At 43.5% G+C, this 18,729-nt stretch overlaps 2 protein-coding genes and 1 long non-coding RNA gene across 8 annotated transcripts; 1 reads left to right on the top strand and 2 right to left on the bottom strand.

Moving 5' to 3' along the window:
* The first annotated feature begins 368 nt into the window (after positions 1-368).
* Positions 369-6,907, top strand: LOC123068993 (uncharacterized). 4 transcript variants are annotated; one of them, XM_044491706.1, is made up of 6 exons: positions 501-616; positions 3,746-3,849; positions 5,037-5,134; positions 5,235-6,098; positions 6,178-6,333; positions 6,447-6,907. In XM_044491706.1, exons 3-6 carry the CDS (start codon positions 5,132-5,134, stop codon positions 6,819-6,821), a joined length of 1,398 nt encoding a protein of 465 aa, XP_044347641.1. In that variant the 5' UTR covers positions 501-616; positions 3,746-3,849; positions 5,037-5,131; the 3' UTR covers positions 6,822-6,907. The 4 variants fall into 4 exon arrangements, with proteins under 4 accessions (XP_044347637.1, XP_044347640.1, XP_044347641.1 ...); XM_044491702.1 differs by lacking the exon at positions 5,037-5,134 and having other exon boundaries at positions 369-616; XM_044491705.1 differs by having other exon boundaries at positions 428-616; positions 3,746-5,134.
* Positions 6,908-7,779: 872 nt separating this feature from the next.
* Positions 7,780-12,833, bottom strand: LOC123068992 (MAR-binding filament-like protein 1). Of its 3 annotated transcripts, XR_006432191.1 has the most exons (5): positions 12,469-12,833; positions 11,433-11,579; positions 10,637-10,902; positions 8,174-10,144; positions 7,780-7,990 (listed from the first exon to the last, which is right to left on the bottom strand). XR_006432191.1 is itself a non-coding variant. In XM_044491700.1 (4 exons), exons 1-4 carry the CDS (start codon positions 12,725-12,727, stop codon positions 8,294-8,296), a joined length of 2,523 nt encoding a protein of 840 aa, XP_044347635.1. In that variant the 5' UTR covers positions 12,728-12,832; the 3' UTR covers positions 7,780-8,293. The 3 variants fall into 3 exon arrangements, 2 of the variants coding, with proteins under 2 accessions (XP_044347635.1, XP_044347636.1); XM_044491700.1 differs by having other exon boundaries at positions 7,780-10,144; positions 12,469-12,832; XM_044491701.1 differs by lacking the exon at positions 11,433-11,579 and having other exon boundaries at positions 7,780-10,144; positions 12,469-12,832.
* A 3,515-nt stretch (positions 12,834-16,348) lies between these two features.
* Positions 16,349-18,377, bottom strand: LOC123068990 (uncharacterized). Its single transcript, XR_006432190.1, has 5 exons — positions 18,133-18,377; positions 17,760-18,015; positions 17,402-17,478; positions 16,882-17,309; positions 16,349-16,783 (listed from the first exon to the last, which is right to left on the bottom strand). It is a non-coding gene; the product is annotated as an uncharacterized lncRNA (long non-coding RNA).
* Positions 18,378-18,729: the final 352 nt, after the last annotated feature.

Raw genomic sequence — 18,729 nt, 5'->3', positions numbered from 1 at the left:
AAAATAATCTATACTGGATATATAATGCATGTTATGTGCAGTATTTAAAGTTAAATAGTACAGTTTCCTGGTATTAGTCTGCAAAGTTGTGGCCGATCTAGTGATTACCACGGCAGGGAGTCACTCCGCGGGTGCAGAGTTCGATTCCCCTTCTCACAGAATTTTTTCTTCACGTTTCTTTTTCCAGCATGTTTTTTTTTTGAGACAATCCAGCATGTTGGTGGGTCGGCCCGCTAGGCACCTCTCACGTTTCGTTTTCCAGCATGTTTTGGTGGGCCGGCCCGCTAGGCACCGCGCATGAGCGCCGGTTTCGCCCTTTTTTTTTGGCTATAGGGCTGTTTTCTCCTTTTCCGTCAAAAAGGCCCACGAGTGCGTTTCTCCTCCTCTCGTGGTCGGCGGCGGCTCCGATGCGATTTCATCCCCCTCCCCTCGTTCAAATTGCTGCAGGTAAATATAGAGTGAGTTTACCGAGAGGCGGAACGCGTATTTGGATTTCGTCATCCCGAGTCTCTGCCTCAGTCAACGTCGACATATCGAATCATGGGGCTGCTGGCGCTCCAGCGGCTCATGTCGATGCAGCGGGATCGGCGTCACCACCAGATCCAACCCCACCGCAGTAAGCTTCTTCTCTGTTTACGTCGCGTGGTTTCCGCGTAAAGGAATCGATCTTCACTGAGTTACGCAAAACTTTGCTTTATTTGCCAAACAAAAACATATCTTTTGTCTATCAGACGACACCCCTGATGGATTAGATTTAGACATGGATTTGAGGCGGATCGAGAACAAGAAATTGGGGAAAAGTATGAGACCACGAAGAACAGTGAGGAACTTGTGTATACAGTGTATGCAAAGGCATATTGATATATTCATTGGTATTTAATACTTATCTTAACACTTATTTTGAAAGGAGGGAGTATTTCGCTGAATAATTGATTGAATCCCTTTTCCTCTGATTACAGTGCCTTATACTCCCCCCGTCCCAAATTACTTGTCCTAGATTTGTCTAGATACGAATGTATCTATACTTATTTTAGATTTGTCTAGATACGGATATTGCACCCCAGAACGTAAAAGCACCATCAAAATATAGATCAACGACCACTGTTGGTTTGCTTGCATCGCTTTCTATAGTAGCTACACTTTACCGAAAAAGGCTTTCGCCCCGCTTTATATATAAAGCAATGACCGACAACAACCCGGTACAAACGCATGCCACCACAACACACACCCAAGGCAGGATATAAAGGCGCTGAGCGCAGCAACACGACCCCTAACACTACAAAAACAACCAGGGACTCCAATAGTGACCACGCCACCGCGAAGAAATGAAGCCACATACGACGAACCGTGAGCTCCAAGACGATGCCTTCAGGAAGGTTACGACACCGGAGCGCCGCCACCGCCCGATCCGAGGATCAGAGTTTCCCCAGGAGCCACACGACTGGCAATGAGAGCCGCGACGACGCCTTCAAGAAGGGAACGAGCAACGCCGCCGCCGGTCCGTCCGAAGATAGAGCAGGTTTTCACCCCGGCCAACACTCACCGCCACCGAACGCCACACCCCGGCTACCACGCCACCCACACGGCCATGGCCGCCGGGCAGCACCGAGCAACGGGCTCTGCCCATGAGCACCATGCTACCACCACCGGGGCCGCCGCCCCGGCATCCAAGACCTCGACACCACCTCACTCGATACCCGCCACTAGTAGCTACACTTTTAGGCTCCTGTTCACACAGCTCAACGGCTAGAAGATAATTTTCATATATCACTTGCAACCTATAACCTGGACTGACAATTGACAGTATGCCAGGGTTCCATAGCAAATAAGATCTCCATAGATGTCAATCTGCTGCTCTCTCCTGCCATTGTTGACTATTGCATTGACTACCTTTTGAACTGGAGCGGTAGCTCTCAGATTGCTGCACACAGAACTTGTACAGATGGCTAGCTGCTGCATCTTCAGCTTCATGGTAAACTGAGTCTGACAAATTGTAACCACAGGCTCCAGAGTCCAGAGGGACAACAGTGATGGTGGTGTTGAGTGCCGCTAACCTGGGAATATTGGTGGTTGCTGCTGCGCCAGTGTTGTTCATGGTTGTAGCTGCAGGCGCAGAGATGATTAGCATGACTAACTTCGCTGGTGGGGACGACTCTTTGATTTTGGTCACTGACTTTGCTTCTGTCAGACGCGTAGCACTGCCCATGTGTTTTGTCAAACAGTTGGTATGCATCATGGCTGCCATGGTGGTTGCAGCAGCAGAAACGCTGATCTTAGGAGCGGTGGCGATGGGGGCTGCAGTAGCGGTTACTGTAGTAGGAAGGTTGCTTGTGCTTGTAGGCGTGGTGACGATGGCGGCAACGTGGGAGGTGGCAGTGCTGACTGCAAGAAGGGTCCACTTGGAGGCGTGTGATGACACAGGCAACAGTGGCGGCAGTGGTGCTGACTCAGCAGGGAATCCGCTTGGAGGTGGTGGTGGTTGCTGAGGCACTTGAGACATCACGGTTACAGTCCCAGATTGGCGGCTAACTGTTGCACCTGGTCCATAGTGGGAGACATCTCACTTGCCCATAGGGATCAGAGAGGTGGGGGCTGCGGGGGAGCGGGCTGAAACATCTTCGGTGGTGGCGGAGTTCGGATCAGACGAGGAATCAAACCACCACGTAACCTTGTCCCTCCGCAGTTAATCTTCCACAAGCTTCAGTTGATGTTTGAGAATCTTCACCATGGCCTTGTTATCTTGCTCCAAGCACCTCCACAACTTCTCCCTTTCGGGAGAACCACAAGGAATTCCCGTGTACCATGAAGCAGGGCCTCCAGTGGTCGGGGTCGCCCATGATTTTTGTCCACCATAAGCCATGGGGATGGGATTTGGGTTGGGGATTTTACAGTGCCAAGCACACCTCTAACCAAATTTCACCCAAATCAAGTCAATACCAAGGAAGGAGGTGTGGATCAAGAACAAGAAATTGGGGAAAAGTTTGGGATCACGAAGAACAATGAGGAACTTGTGTATATAGTGTATGGAATATTTTGCTGGATAGTTGATCGATACCCTTCTCTTGTGGTTACAATGCCTTATATAGAATAGGGAATTAAGAGTAACTTGGAAGCAAATGGAAAATGGGCAGTAGTAATAAGGGGAAACAGAGATAGCCGTAGATCTAGATAGAATTAAGAGTCATCTTAGCCATTCAAACCTCTTCCTTATACTCCCTCTAGGCCTCTAGTACCTGACACAAGAGCTCTTTTATTTGTTTGAGCTCCATGTTAAACTCTATTTCTACTTGGTCGGAAAAATAAAAGGAAATTGCACAAAACATAAAACCTTTGGGTTACTTGATGTGCAGAACCATGAGTTTTTTTCCTTGGCGCAAAACCACAATATCTACTCTGCACTTATGTCTTGCCACACTGACGTTGGCCAAGATGTCAGGTCCAGTGCAGTGTAAATTATTAGTTCTGAGATGGTGGATTCGCATGGAGGAAGAAAAAAACAGTGGTTCTGTGCAAGAAGTGACCAAAGATTGGTGTTTTGTGCGATTTTATAAAATGCTAATGTCTTGTGGGAGTAGAATGATGAAGCGGAGTTTAGGTGATGTTTTGCAGATATACCTACATCTTATGCTTAATTGAAGTTTTATTTCCTTGTGCACAAGTTGGATAAGTAGAAACAAATTGGTTGTGCCTGTGCTTGTTGTTTCCTTATATTGACATCTTTTTAACCATGCACGGTGTGTTGCAGATGGATTGATTGCTTCATTGGCCAAAAGGAAAGAGTTGACCTGCCTACAAGAAGACAAACCTGGTGGTAAAAAATTGAGACGTTTAGGGCCAAGCCTTCCAGAGGTTCGTCATAAATTGCTGATATTTAACGATTGCTCTAGCTTCACATTGGCGGGTCTATGCTATGTAAATGCAAATATTACTTGATAAGGAGCAGACTTCCTAGGGCTACACGTTTATACTATACATTGTCCTGTTCTGATTATATTCACTATCTTTGTTATTTATATTTAGCAGAACCTTCAATCTGTAACCTGTCCTTAGTATTTTTCTCATTTAGATCTGGCACATGCCATCCTCGCCCAGCTGATAATCGAAGCATGACACACTATTTTCTATGAAGGGTGCTTCTTGATATTTGGTAGTTCAATAAGCGTTCCATTATGTGTCCACTATCACTTCCATCCAGAATCTGGGTGTCTATATCACCACTAGTTTGGATGTTGATGTTGTTTGAGACTACTAGTTCGAATGTTGATGTTGTTTGGGAGTCTATATCTAACCACTAGTTTGAAGTTTAAACGTATCGTAACTGATACATTTCTACACTGTTGAATGATTGCGCCATGATCTAGAGCATGCTTGGTTTAATGCTCAGTTTTGTTTTACCAAAAGTAGTGCAAAATAAAATTGAGGCAGAACAAATGTGAGTTCAAACATGGGTATTAGCAAACTTTAGAGAGACCAAGTGAAGGCCATTTTTTGCCCTAAGGTGCCTAGATTCCACAAGGAAAGATTGGAAGTTATTTAAGTGCTACTCTGAAAGCTTTCACTGTCTTCATGGTTTGGATTAAGGTGTTGATTTCATTACAGTGCTTCCTAATTCTAGTAAAAAAATAAAGATTAAACTGCATATCCTAGTAACTGTAGAATGACATTCTATCTGGTCTGTGTAATTTGTTATCCTCTCACCTTAGTTACCAACACACATGTCACGTATCTTCACTGTAGCTGCTAGCGCTATTGCATTCTATTACACGGGCTTCTAGATATATTTATAAATATTCAGATACAATTATAATACTACTATTTAGTATTTGTAACCTAGCTGAAGTTACATGTTCAGTTATGCCTTTTGTTGTTGCAAAACTGACTTGTTTATCACGATTGTGCAACATACCACATCCAGTGCATCTTGTTTGACTAAAATGAACTAGCATTGTTGAATGTTGGTTACTTGATGCACATTTCGTGGATGGATTGCACATTACTTGATCCATATAAGTCACTAACAGCACTTCTTAGGAAAGCCACTAATAATAGTGTTGCGGGAAGGATCTTCTCTGCGCAATCCTCAATCTAACTGCTGCAATGCACTTTACTTTGCGGAAGCACCTAGTTCCGAATGGTACTCACTACGGCCTTATTTTTTCCTTTTCCAAATTGAAGCAACCGGTCTCCTCTACAAGTCCAATGTTGAACTTTTCTCTTAACACATGTGCGTGCAGGAAATCTGGGCTCATATACATTCTCTGCTGTCCCTGCGAGATGCTGCACGTGCTGCCTGCGTGTCACACTTGTTTCAACGTTCCTGGAAATGCCATCCCGATCTCACCTTTAGTAAGGAAACAATCTTCAATGAAAACCTGTACAGAAAGAATAAAACATCAGATGAAACAACGAGCAATGGTGTGAAGGCACTCAGGCTTGTCATGATAATTTACCACATTCTGAAAAACCACTCAGGCAATGGTGTGAAGGCACTCAGGCTTGAAATAGATGATGTTGCCAATATTAGCGCATGTTATCTTAATGATTGGCTTCACCTTGCTGTTAAGCCAGGGATTGAAGAACTTGCCCTTTTGCTGCATGATGACTTGGATTACAACTTTCCATACTCAGTTTTACTTAATGGGAGTGCAAACACAATTCGGGATCTTCGTCTCAGCAGTTGTGTCTTCCGTCCCGTGGCTGGATTTAGTAGTTGCCTAAGAAGCCTGACTAGTCTAGAATTGTCTGAAGTGTATATTACCGGGGACGAGTTAGGGTGCCTTCTTTCCTCTTCTTTTGCTTTGGAGGAATTGGTACTCGCGTATTGCAAAGAGATAACTTGCCTCAAGATACCTTGCGTGCTCCAACGGCTCAGCCAGTTGGTGGTCACTGACTGTGAAAACCTTGAAGTTATAAAGAGCAAAGCTCCTAATCTCACCGTTTTTGAATACACTGGTGGCGTAGTAGAAGTGTCAATTGGAGATGCGGTGCTAGACATTATGATTTCAGCTTCTGGTTGGAACGTTGTTCATTATGCTCGCGCCAAGCTTCCACAGATGGTCCCAAATCTTGAAACCCTTGACATAACCTCATCTTTGGCGGTAATACTCTAAAACTCTGGGTTATTACTGGCAATTTCCTTGGTATATTATTAATCTGAGTTGTTCTTTTTTTATACAGACAGACATACCGTTTTTACCTGGCAAATTCCTCCACCTCAAGCACTTGTGTATTTCTTTCATGGTATCAGCAGGGGCTTTTTGCCCAGACTATGATTACTTTTCTCTTGTTTCTTTTCTTGATGCTTGTCCTTCCTTGGAGACCTTGATGTTGTCTGTAAGTCATGTTCATCTTCCCAAGGATATCTTAGTGTCTATTGAAACAGTTAATTCAAGCACTTATCTTGTTTTTTCTCTGGTATGAGTGACATTGATATCTATCATGTGCAGGTAACACAAGAGATTGTAGAGCATGATTCAGTTTTAGGTGATTCCTCACATCTAAGGCAGATGCCAGGACACTGCCATGCCAGCATCAAGGATGTGAAGATCATCGGTTTCTGCTCTGCGAAAAGCATGGTTGAGCTAACAGTCCATATTCTTGAGAACGCGGTTTCACTGGAGCGCCTTACACTGGACACTGTCTGTTATGATCTTAGGTGTTCGGATGGTGCTAGTAAATGCTCAGTCGGGCATAAAAATATGATCACAGAAGCCCATAAAGCGCTCGTGGTTGTGAGAAGTTACATCTTAGAGAAAGTTCCATCTACAGTTGAGTTAAACGTTGTGGGGCCTTGCAGCCAGTGCCATGCCGTTGAGAATTAATTGTCAAATTATCATGATTTTTTATGTTTAATCATGTATCGTTACATGTTCGTTTTATTAAGTTATCTCGCCGATTATTTCATCTAGTGATATAGTGTTATAGAACCGCCTCATGGACATGCTTCCAATGCTAGTGACATGGCGCTCGTTCTACCAAGAACTTCTGCAATGATCATCGAATATATAAATGCCTAAACATATTTCACCTTGGACTTCAGTTTCAGATTGCCTCGACTCAAGGATTTGATTCACAAATTAACAATACAACTTGATCCATGGGATAACTGCCTGAGGTTGGGATCTTCAATTAGGCTGGCACATGCCCATTATGCAAAGATGACTTAAGCCCATAATATTTGCCACTGATAAGAAAATGCGTTGCAGTTTCATGTTAGATTGAGAATATATCTGCCAATCTATTAGTAGGGCCTGACTTGGGACTTAACCAAACAACACAGAAACCTGGGCTGTGTGGACCATGTGCTCTAGATAAACGGGTGAGGTGTGTCTCCACAAGGATAAGAATTGAATGTGGGAGACACTATTTCTGTACTATATTAATTAAATCTGTGATGCATACTCTTCCAAAGTTTAATTATACTGTTGAAATAGAGTATGTTCACCAGAACGGAACCATGTCCATGAAAAAGATGTTGAGTATGTTCATCCAAAAGTATGAGTATGTTCCTTGAGAAGATATAATGTATCTATCCCTTGAAATTTGGTGTATATACTAGTAGTATATAATAAAGCTCTGCAAGTTTTATACACCACGTTTCCCTTAAACCAAATGGCAGCAGCAACCAATGGATCCCCAGGGAACAAACAAACCTGCCTCCAGCATATGAAAATGTGTGCATTGGGGTGATTAAGCAGGAACGTGTGGGTTAACCGAAAACATGTGATGCACAAAGTATAGGTAGTGCTACTGCATTTGAAAATAAGCAATACTGATAGATTAACAGTGAATCAGACCATTGATTCTACCAAGTAGATAAAATGAGCGGATAATATCTATGAACAATTCAGTGTAACTACAGATAGGAGAATTCTCCAGCATGTCGACCGTTCAAAAATTAACCTGTACACATGTAAACACTCATATTCTCAAAACTCATGGCACGTGAATTACAGGAAAGGAATTGGATGTCTCAAACGTCACAAGTAAACTAAAAGGACAGACCCAGTGCATAGAAGCTCCCACACAAGGTGGAGTCTGGGGAGGGATTATAGGAACCTAGTCTTACCCCTGCAAAGTGCAATGCAGAGAGGCTGGTTCGAACCCAGGACCTCTTGGCACAAGTGGGGAGGACTTCACCACTGCGCCAGGCCTGCCCTCTGTCACAAGTAAACTAAATAGCACTCAAATGACTACCGACCCTACAGGATGGTAGTATAAAAATAAAGTTATAACTGATGACTAAACAAAATGGAAGGACGATGACTCTTCTCTATGGAACTACCAGACAGATTCATCGCGACGCACCACCTTTTCCTCTCCTAGCCTTTACTCTTACAGTATATGGAGTCTCAGCAGCAATTTCACCGGTCTTCTGAGTACCATCATTCACAGACTGCTCGTTCGGGGTCTGACTGGTCTCTGCGGGAACACTTGTTCTGGGAACACTGCTGGTCTCTGTGGGCGAACTTGCTCTGGGAGCAGTGCTGGTTTCTGTGGATGCACTTGCTCTAGGAACATATCTTGTTTTCTGGGATTTGCTTGCACTAATCTGCCTCCTTAGGCGCAACATCTCACCCTTCGCTAAGGCCAGTTCCTCTTCGAGGTGCCTAGACCTCATTTCAAAAGTCTCCCGTTCTGTCTGAAGCCTTGTGATAAGATTCTGAGCATCCTCGCAGTTCTCTTGAGCCTCGGTTGTCAGTTTTGTTTGTTCATCGAGAGCTTTTGATAGCATTTCTTTCTCTGCTTCAAGAGTGGCATTCTTGGAATGAGTGCTCTCTAGCGCCTCAGAAAGTGACACTGCGCTCGTGTTCATCTCGTTTAGTGATCTGGTTGCTTCATCCAGGTCTGCTTCGAGTACTTTTCGTGCTTGAGAATCTGCATTCAATTGTTTGGCCAAAGCCTCAAGCTCCCTATTCAAAGTAGTCACAATTCTCCTTTCATCAACAAGCTCCTGTGTGGTGGACTCGAACTTCTTGTACACATCCAGCAATTCTTTCTTCAGGTTATCACGAGCTTCCACGGCAGAAGTAAGCTCATTAGAGGTAGCTTCAAGTTCTTCCTGACCCTTTTGAATCATCTCTTTAGCTGAGACCAGTTCATCTGATAGAGCTTTAGATACTGATTCAGCCTCTCCAAGCTTGTAAGTCAGACCTTCTCGCATTTCATTGAACTCGCTTTGGAGATTTGAAATCTGCAATACCAGGTCCTTATTTGTCCTATTTGCTTCATCAAGGTCCTCGGAAAGTTTGGAAACCTCAGTTCGGGAATCACTTAGGGTCTCTTCAGTGGATTTAAGTAAATCTCTAAGGCTTTTCAGTGCCGCAACTTCATCGTCTAGCATTGCTTTGGTGGCATCCAATTCCTTGTTCAATCCGGCAATGACTTCATGGTCTTTGCTAGAGGCACTTAATGCAACAGAGAGCTTTTCTTCCAGCTGTTTGATCAGATCATCTTTCTCAGACAGTAGTTCAGAATCGTGGTTCGCTCTTATCTCAGAAGAAGCCTTTAAGTCTGTACACTCTTTAATTAGCTCATTTATTTTTTCCTCGGCTTCCTTCTTTGCAGAGCTTAATACTTGAAGTTTCTCACTCAGTGAATCAATTGACGATATCTTAGAAGCAAGATCATTTTTAGTTGTATGAATCTCTTCCTCCAGTTGTTGTATTTTAGCATTTGCAAGTTCAAGACTCTCTTTCGTTTGATGAGAGAAACGGCGCAGGTTCTGGTACTCTGCTTCCTTTGAAGAAAGTGATGAGTTGAGTTCCTCGATGCTTTTCTCCTTGCTATCATTCTGTTGGCTGAGTAGACTTAATTTTTCCTGCAAATCATTCATTTCACCAACCTTTTCTGTCAGTTTGGCTTCAAGCACATCTTTATCATCCCCAGCTTTATCAATACTACTCTCTAATCTCCGTATTCCATCCTTGAGCTCCTCAGCCCGTGCCTTCTCCCTTCTGAATTCTTCGCTTAGTGATGTTACAGTCTGTTTTGTTGAAGCCAATTGATCTAGTAATGAAGCTACCTGCTCCTGGAACTTCATAGATTGCTTCTTCTGTGCTGCTTGTTGCTCTAATAACCTTTTTTCATAGGTCTCCCTCATCAATGAGATTGCTGCCTCATTTTCAGCCAATTTGACCTCCAACTGAACAAAGTAGTAATTTAGACATGTCAGATAAATGTCTTCATGGATCAATTTGAACATATAAAAAATGTCAAGGTATTAAAGTACTTATAATATTTTTTAATCTTATTGCATTCATATGCAAGTTACACTCTCTAAGTGAGTCAACTTAAGACATGTTTCCCTGAGAACATCATGGTGAGACATAAGACTCGCAAGGTTACAGTGAGTCCTATACTTTCAAGCCTAACGAAAATTAGTTTTAATTAGTCCAATATATGAAGCTCCCACACACCCTAATTTGAGAGATTTTTCTATAAAACACATGTCCATGCCCAGTAATCAAAGCACACACACACGCACACAAACACGTGTGTTTGTCTACGGGTATGCACATTGCTATTTGTGTCCATTTCTCTTTTTCCTTCCTTAGGATCTTGGCCAAGACTACACAAGAATATCAGCAAGTATTATGAAATATGTCAAAGTGAGTGAGGTTTGCAGATGATTTACAGATGAGACGACAGATTGCAGGGCCTTCTTTTCCTGTTGAGATGTACCATACAATCCAGCAAGAACTCCCGAGGCAATAACCGCAATTGCATTCAGAAGTCCGGCAAGTGGATTCCCTGGAGATTGTTTTTGCACCAGTGGTAAGGACGATTCGGGTTGAGGGGCTTCAAGTAGAGGAGTTTCTGACTGAGTCCCGCCAGTCTGAGGTTCATCAACCAAAGTCCCGCCATTCTGAGGTTCATCCACCTTTGGGGCATCCTTTGTCTCTACAGAGGAAAAACAACATCAACTATTTGTCTATTTTTCCAAGCCACCATAAATGTGGAAAACAAATGAACTAGTAATCTAGTATCAGTATGTTTATGTTTACAAAATGTTCCCAAGTTAGTAGTATTCGTATGCAAGCACTAAATAGCACTCTAGTGTGATGACAGGCAGCACAAAGACAAGGGAATTCAAAATAACCTTATACTCCCTCCGTTCCTAAATATTTGTCTTTTTAGAGATTTCAAATGGACTACCACATACGGATGTATATAGACATATTTTAGAGTGTAGATTCACTCATTTTGCTCCGTATGTAGTCACTTGTTGAAATCTCTAGAAAGACAAATATTTAGGAACGGAGGGAGTATTGGAGTAGAGTTTCCAGGCACACTAGAAAATATTTATAGCATGCAGCAAAAGCAAAGGAATGCATCATAGTAGACCCCGACAAGGTTACTACGAAAGTCATAAATGATACTGTAAATCCCATCTTCAATATGCCTATTTAAATGAGGGCGGGAATTCTGACCATCAAGCATGGCATCGTTAGGTTTACAGATGACTTTATTACGTCCAATCTTGAAAGTTTTGTAGCAATTCTGAGCATGACGATCTATCCTCGGGGCAAGGATCCCCTTTCTTCTAATAAACCCTTGGGGTAATGACATGCCATAAACTGCGGGAAAATTTAAAAAGTGACATCTGATCAAAATTCACTTGAGATAAGTCGTGAATAATGAGAGCATAGCTGTGTAACTCCAATATCAAATATATTCCACCAGAATATCAGGTTTAAGCATTCTCATGACAATTGACTGCACCAAGTACAGGATTTATGCCATGTCCAAACTGACTGATGCTTCAGGTATGAATCTTTCACAAAACCTAGACATAAACCTTTGAGACGTGGCACATATCAAGGGTAAGATATAGTTTGAGGAGTTATCTATACTCTATAGTCAACACCACCTTTTTTGTAGAAGTACGATAATACGCAAAAAAAAATCCATCTCAAATACAAATTTGTAGTTTTAAGCAATAATTCACAAAGTAATGGGTCTCGTGGGATTTTTCTAATGAAAAGTTGAAAATGCAACAAAGATCCACAATTAATGTTTGCATTTCTGCAGAAATAGTCTTGAGATTTGACATAAAACATCTCATGCATCTCTATAACACAACATATGTAACTCTCTGCATAGGGTGTTCTTTTAGTTGCACACTTGTACTAGGTGTGGAGCTGCACTCTTTTATTCGGCTGTTGTGACATTCTTTGAAATGTAAGGTCAGGTGGAAATTTCATTCTGATATGTTTAGGTGAGAGTCTAAGATGGCAGGCTGACATTCAATTTCTTTGTTTTAGCAGTTCCAGAAGGTTTTTGTTTTTACAATCTTTGACTCTTTGTACTGCAAACACTGGTGACAGTAACGCATTGGGGGTAAAACCATTTTGGTCAGACAGTATTACACAGACAGACTAGGCTTTAGTGCTTTAATACATGAATATAAACACAAGACGGAATTGACATGAACAAACAGATCCCGGGTCGGAGCATCGCACTAACCAGTCACGAGACCCGCGCTGCTGGGCGCGGCGGCCTTGGCGGCGGTGTCGCGGAGGAGCGGCAGCGCGGAGACCCCGAGGAGCACGGCCCGCCGCGCCAGCGCGTACCGGGCCGCCTGAGACGAAGACGGCCCGCCATCGCACGACGCGACGACGGCCGCGCCCCTCCGCGCGCGGTGGCGGCCGGCGGCGGCGGCGGGGCAGCGGTGCCGGGACGCGAGCGGCGGCGACGGCGAGGGCGAGAGGAGGAGGTACCCCATCGCGCCACCCCCAGAGGCAAAGGCAGAGGCCGAAGTGGAAATGGCGGTGGCGGTGGTGGTGGTGGTGGTGTGGATTAGGAGCTGGCCATCTCGGAGGCGGAGGAGAGAGAGTGGGTGGGTCTCAACTGGGGACAAAGGCAATCTCCTTTGGGTGATGTGGTAATTACGGGTATGCCCCTGCGGTTCTGAACGTGCACGAATCTTGGCGAGGTTTTCTTCGGGGTGGCATGGGTGTTCACGCTGGGGGTAGCCCACCCGCTGGCCGTGCGCCAGAGGTTGTCGGTTCGGTGGAGTGACGGATTTACCCTCCAGCTGTGTGCTTTGCGCGGGTTCTGTTGTGTTGTTTGGAAGGGTGCCTCGGGGTTTTTGTGTGGTCGGCAAGATGGGGGTATTTCCAATTTCTCAAAACCTAAAAAGTGCACGCTCACGATTTCGCGTTATCAAGCGGCCAACTGGGACCATCGGATGACCTCGTGGGGGCACAAGTGGCGACAAAAAAAAGTCGAGCCCACCATCAGTTTTTCTATGTACCGTCTCCTTCGTCCTCTCTCGACAGTCTTCTCTCTCCCGATGCGCTGCCGCCCCATCTCCGACTACGCCGCCGCGCCGGTCCTCCCCCATCTCCCTGCTTCTAACAGTGTTCCCGTCCTCCCCCCTACCCTTAGCTTCTTTCCCTGCCGGCGGCGTTTCCAGATTGAGCGACGCTCCCCTTCCTCTGTTGAACTTCAGTTTTCATTCGGTCATCTAATCTTAGTCTGCTACCTAACCCCAATAGTACTACTAGTGCTGAAATACTAACAACATTTTCATTCTCACGGATTATTAACTCAACCCCTTCGAGTTTTTTTAGGAAATAATGTCAAATTCAGTGTATAGATGCGTCAGTTTGTGATACTGCTATGATTAGAGTGTTGATCTGTATAGGAGTTTCGGCACCTTGCCAAGGAGCTACGACAATTAGGATTAGTGGTTGGTTTTTATGGCTATTAGGGATTTCAGTGGTGGGTTTGAGTTTGATTTTCACAGCGAGCTATTCAAATTTTCTCATAAATACATCGGCGTGGTTTCTCTATTTTCTCTTAATGAAGTTGCATGCATGCAAGTAACCAGTTGGCCAGTTTATTGTAATAGTTGTGCACGAACGCAAGCGTAGTTGGATGACGCCTATATATATCTCTGTTGGCTAGCCAACTTACAAAGTTGCACAGTGAGGGCTAACCAGTTGAACAATCGATGGTATTCAGATGGATACATTGTGTAAACCATGTTCAAGCAGTGTTTTTTTGGTTGCACACTCATGTGTGCCTGTTGTCAAGGGTATGTACATGAGTTTGTAGATCAAAGTAGTACATATCCTAGATAGCTTAGCCACACTTACGTAGTTGGACAGGGACGGGCTATCTAGTTGCCCGGTTGTCGGCTAGTTTAGTTTTGGCTCCAGTTCCTAAATCAATTTTAGGCAGTGTGTATGTTGATTTTTTTTCGTTGCACACTTATGTCTGTCCAGTTGGCCATATAGTGCATCAAGTTGCACACATTTTTTTGGTAGGTGTGCTTTGAAAAATCAACATGAGTTGCTTACCTCATGGAATTTTTTATATCAATTGTTTTTGCTCAGTTTTTTCTTTTATACCTTTGGTTGCTTTGACTAATTTGTTCGTTCTTTTCTTTCACGGGCCAAAAATGATTGTAGAAGGAAATGAGGCTCCTAGTGAAGGAGAGGTATTATCAACCTTATATAGATGCATCCTGAACTTTTATGGTTGCACAACAATCAATTACGAGTTGGCATCCTCGGTTTTTCAAATAGTTGCACAACATTATCATACGAGTTGGCATCCTCAACTTCCATAGTTGTATCTCAACCATTTGAGAGTTGGCAGTCTCAAATTTTTAAATAATTCCAAAATAATATCACATGATTTGGCATCCTCAACTATTTTAGTTGCACAAGAACCAATCAGGAGTTGGCCTTCCTAAAGAAAATTAATAGTTGCACAATAATGTCACATGAGTTGGCATCTTCAACTCATTTAGTTGCACAAGAACCATTCAGTAGTTGGCATCCTCGTGTGTTCACATACATATGATTTTTCTAGGTTTGCACATGCAGTTGAATGTAGTTGCACTAGTTATTTGGAAGATCATAATCTTTTAAAATTCATTATTTTTTAGACAGGCTAAATTCATCATGTTCATCAGTTCAAAATTCATTACGTAGTTGCACAAACATGCAACATCAATAGATGACGTAGTTGCACAACAACCAACATAAGTTTTTTTTTTAGAATTTTGCATACATAATTTTGAGCAGCCGAAACGAATTTCATATGAGTTGGCATTTTCAACTATTATATGAGTTGAAGATGCCAACTACTGAAATTCAAACCCCACAAATAGATGAATATGGAGTGTTGTCAATTACACACTTGCGCTGGTTAAGTTGCACAGATACAACTCATAGTTAGTTCATTTTTCTCAAGCTTGTTTTTTGCATCATGTGCAAGTTTTGTAGGTTATGGTTGTGGCGGAGCTGTTGTAGATTTGTGCACATAATTCTCAGCTACGAAGTCACATATACTACTGTATGGAAAGATCAAAGGAAAAAAACACTTGCAAACCAGATTCTTGTCTAGCTGCTAGTTATGTTTTCATAGCACCTCCAACATATCTTTCTCCTTTTCCCTTTTTTTGCTACATGGACATCAATACTTCTGCATTATGTGTGAAATAAGACTATGTGCTCTCTCTATATTTTTTGCACATTTTCTGCGTTTTGTTGCACACAGTGCAACAAATGTTGGCGCATTTTCTAGTCTGGTTTCTTTGCTGTACATATTTACAGCAAAAGTTGGCTTTGGATACAAGTTTAGCTGCATAATTATATGTTTATATTTGCACAGACAACAAATTCAGTGTTTTTTAGTTTCATCTAGTCTGTGTGTTGGTTGCACACATTTTTGCATTAAAAGATAGAGTGAATGTAATGTCTGTGCAAATAGAAGCCCATATTTGTGCCAACTAAACATGGATCCAAAACCAACTTTTCCTGCAATGTGTGCAACCAATAGCCAAAAGACTAGAATAGATGGACTTCAGTCTGGGCTGTTTTATTGCACACATTTGTGTAAAAAGATTGGCTTGGACCCATGCTTAGTTGCACAAATATATTCTTTTTGCAGAAATAGTACACCTAGTCCATCTTTCTAGTCTTGGATGTTTTTTTGCACACATGCTGCATGAAAGTTGGTTTTGGACCAATGGCTTAGTTGCACAAATATGAGCTTCTTTTTGCACAAACAGTACACGCAGTCCATCTTTCTAGTTTGGGCTATTTGTTGCACACATTTTGCAGGAAAGTTGTCCTTGGATTAAAGAATATTGGTTTCTGAGCTCGAGCCCAGATGCTCCCAAAATTATACCGCAGGCTGTCATGTGGCTGTGCCCATTGCTGTATTTCCCGACTGTATATCTCCATATTTAGCCCTGCTCAGTAGCGCAATGAATGCAACCGCAGGTCACACTGTACAAACGAAACAGGCAGTTGAGGCACCGGTTCAGCCATATTTCTGAGCCAGCCTGAGCCGTTCACCATGAACCCGTCTTAAATACTAGAGTACATCTCTGGAACTCAACCATTATTCTCTTTTCCGTGTCATCTGATCACAATCAGCCACTTCAGGTATGTTCAGCAGGTTGCAGCATACTGTATTTAAATTCAGAAAGATCAGTCATCTATTCACATAATCTCTAACACGTACTACGTAGTTCAAATTACTCTAATTAGATCTCCATTAGGAATACATCCCATGCCCATAGCTTTCCAGATGCACAATGCTAGTAGGGTTTCTGATGCAAAATGACACTAGAACTTAGACGCGGCCAAGTACACGCATAGCCAAAAGATATTGCTGGGCTGCATGCAAACAGGAATTGCTAATGTCTTTCTCGTCAGTCAATGATCTCCTCGTACAGGAACTTCGGGATATCTCCCTAGTTTCCCTTCATGATCACTATCTCATATGCAATCCTCCTGCGCAGGTGCTCGATCTGACCCTGTGATGAAGCAAAAATGGGAGAAAACTATTAATTACTTTCATCAAACATGCCTATCAGTTTCAGCTAGTCAAGAAATAGGTTAGGCGGTTCCATACCTGGGTTATAGTTGATCTAAGGTATAGACCGGTGAACTCTAGGACGTAGTGAGCGACATATACGCCATTGTCTTCCCTGTGAGGAAACAACATTGAACTTAGGAATTTTGCAGGCAATTTTCTTTTATCAACCTGAAATGCCTAGGTATGTTCTAGCTAGGGTACTCAGACACGCCTACTGCATGGCTTGTGCCGCGCCACCAAAGGGTACACAAACGACCATCCAGTGGTCCCAACCAAACCGACTCTGAACATGTCACTGAATAGGTGCATAACTTCTGCTGAAACTTCCTTGCTAGAGGCCCATGTTTGATTTTCATCTCATCCGACAAATTTGTCTCCGTTGGGTCAAGCACCATCACAATCTTCTTATCGGTATCCAGGATATATAATGACCAGCAATCCATGAAATGCACCGGGAACATGAACTGAAAGTTGATTTTCAAGAACACAGAGAAAATCATAAAATTAGGATCATATGGATAACTGATGCTCGACTTGTTCCAGTTATTCCGTTTACCTTCTTTAGCCAATCAAGTCCATAGCCCATGACTTTAGAGTCCATCGTCATCTGCTGGCTCACTGCCCAGCCATAACCTGTAATTTGGCAACGTACACATTCAATCTACGAGTTCTACCACTAAAAAAATATTCAGTCTAATAGTTCTACTACAAGAATACTAACAGTACTATGAATGTGGTTCTGACTGTTAAACAAGGCACTAGTAAGGATGGGATGCAATGGCCAAGCTTACTTTCTGGTGTATATGGACTTCTTTTTCTAACAATTACAGAAGGAAACAAATTCCGACAAAATCATGTGCAGTTGTGACGAACATACAGTGACAGACCAACAGCGGGAGGATTTGAGTTCACACCTTTTTTTCCTCCCATGTGACTCTGGATTGACTCTGTCAGTAGACTGAGCCGACCTCGTCGGTGATGCATCCGCGAGACGGCGGACTCAAACTCCTGCCATATCATTCCCATCGCCGCCGAGCTGTTGAGCGCAACCAGATCGAGTATTTGAGGTCCGCAGGAACGGCAAGGCCGGCTCCGCTGTTTGGCAACAAGACCGGGGGAACCGGATCTGGGTGCTCGAGGTTGTCCGCGAACTCCTCTCGTAATGGGAACCTACAAGAAGATATCAATGGCCGCCACCAGGGCTCGTTCGTTAGGTCTCTTCTTCAAGGAAAAACAGCCTGAAGAGCAAATCCTCAAAAAACTAATTGCAGATCTGAGACCACTTACCTGTCAATGGCATCAAGCAGGAACTCAACCCCACCGTCTTCTATTTCCCCGTGCTCCGCCATTGCAGAACGAGCGCCGCCGCAAGGACCTACTCAGAACGGAGACAGAGGTGGGGGAGAGGGACAAACGGCTCAGCCGTCCACTTCCGTCTCCGCACACCTATCTGATCCCTGGCTCGGTTGGACTAGTAGCGATCTCGTCCACGGAACCAGAGTTCCTGTGCGCGAGCGCCGTCCCACCCATACGCCCTGGGCCCACGAAATAGCCACTGTTTCGTACCGTATTTCATCGTACGTCCCTTTTTCCACGGTCGGTGTCAGACGCGTCAGAACGAATTATTCAGATCCTGAGCCTGGAACTGACGCCGGTGATTTCGGGATCATCTAGGCTCGGCCACCAAATCGACGTGTCCTTGGATTAATGCTTAGTGTGCACGTATATTTACTCTTTTATAGTTTTGGCTGTTGGTTGCACACATTCCAGGGAAACTTGGCTTGGATCCATGATTTAGTTGCACAAATGTGTACTTCTTTTGCACAAACAGTACATCCACTCCATGTTTCTAATCTGGGCTATTTGTTGCACTTTTTTTTTGCA

The sequence above is a fragment of the Triticum aestivum genome, chromosome 3B (assembly GCF_018294505.1).
Source record: "Triticum aestivum cultivar Chinese Spring chromosome 3B, IWGSC CS RefSeq v2.1, whole genome shotgun sequence".
In the NCBI taxonomy this organism is placed as follows: Eukaryota; Viridiplantae; Streptophyta; class Magnoliopsida; order Poales; family Poaceae; genus Triticum; species Triticum aestivum.
Note: the sequence above shows the minus strand (reverse complement) of the source record. Positions and strands in the feature narration are given on the sequence as shown.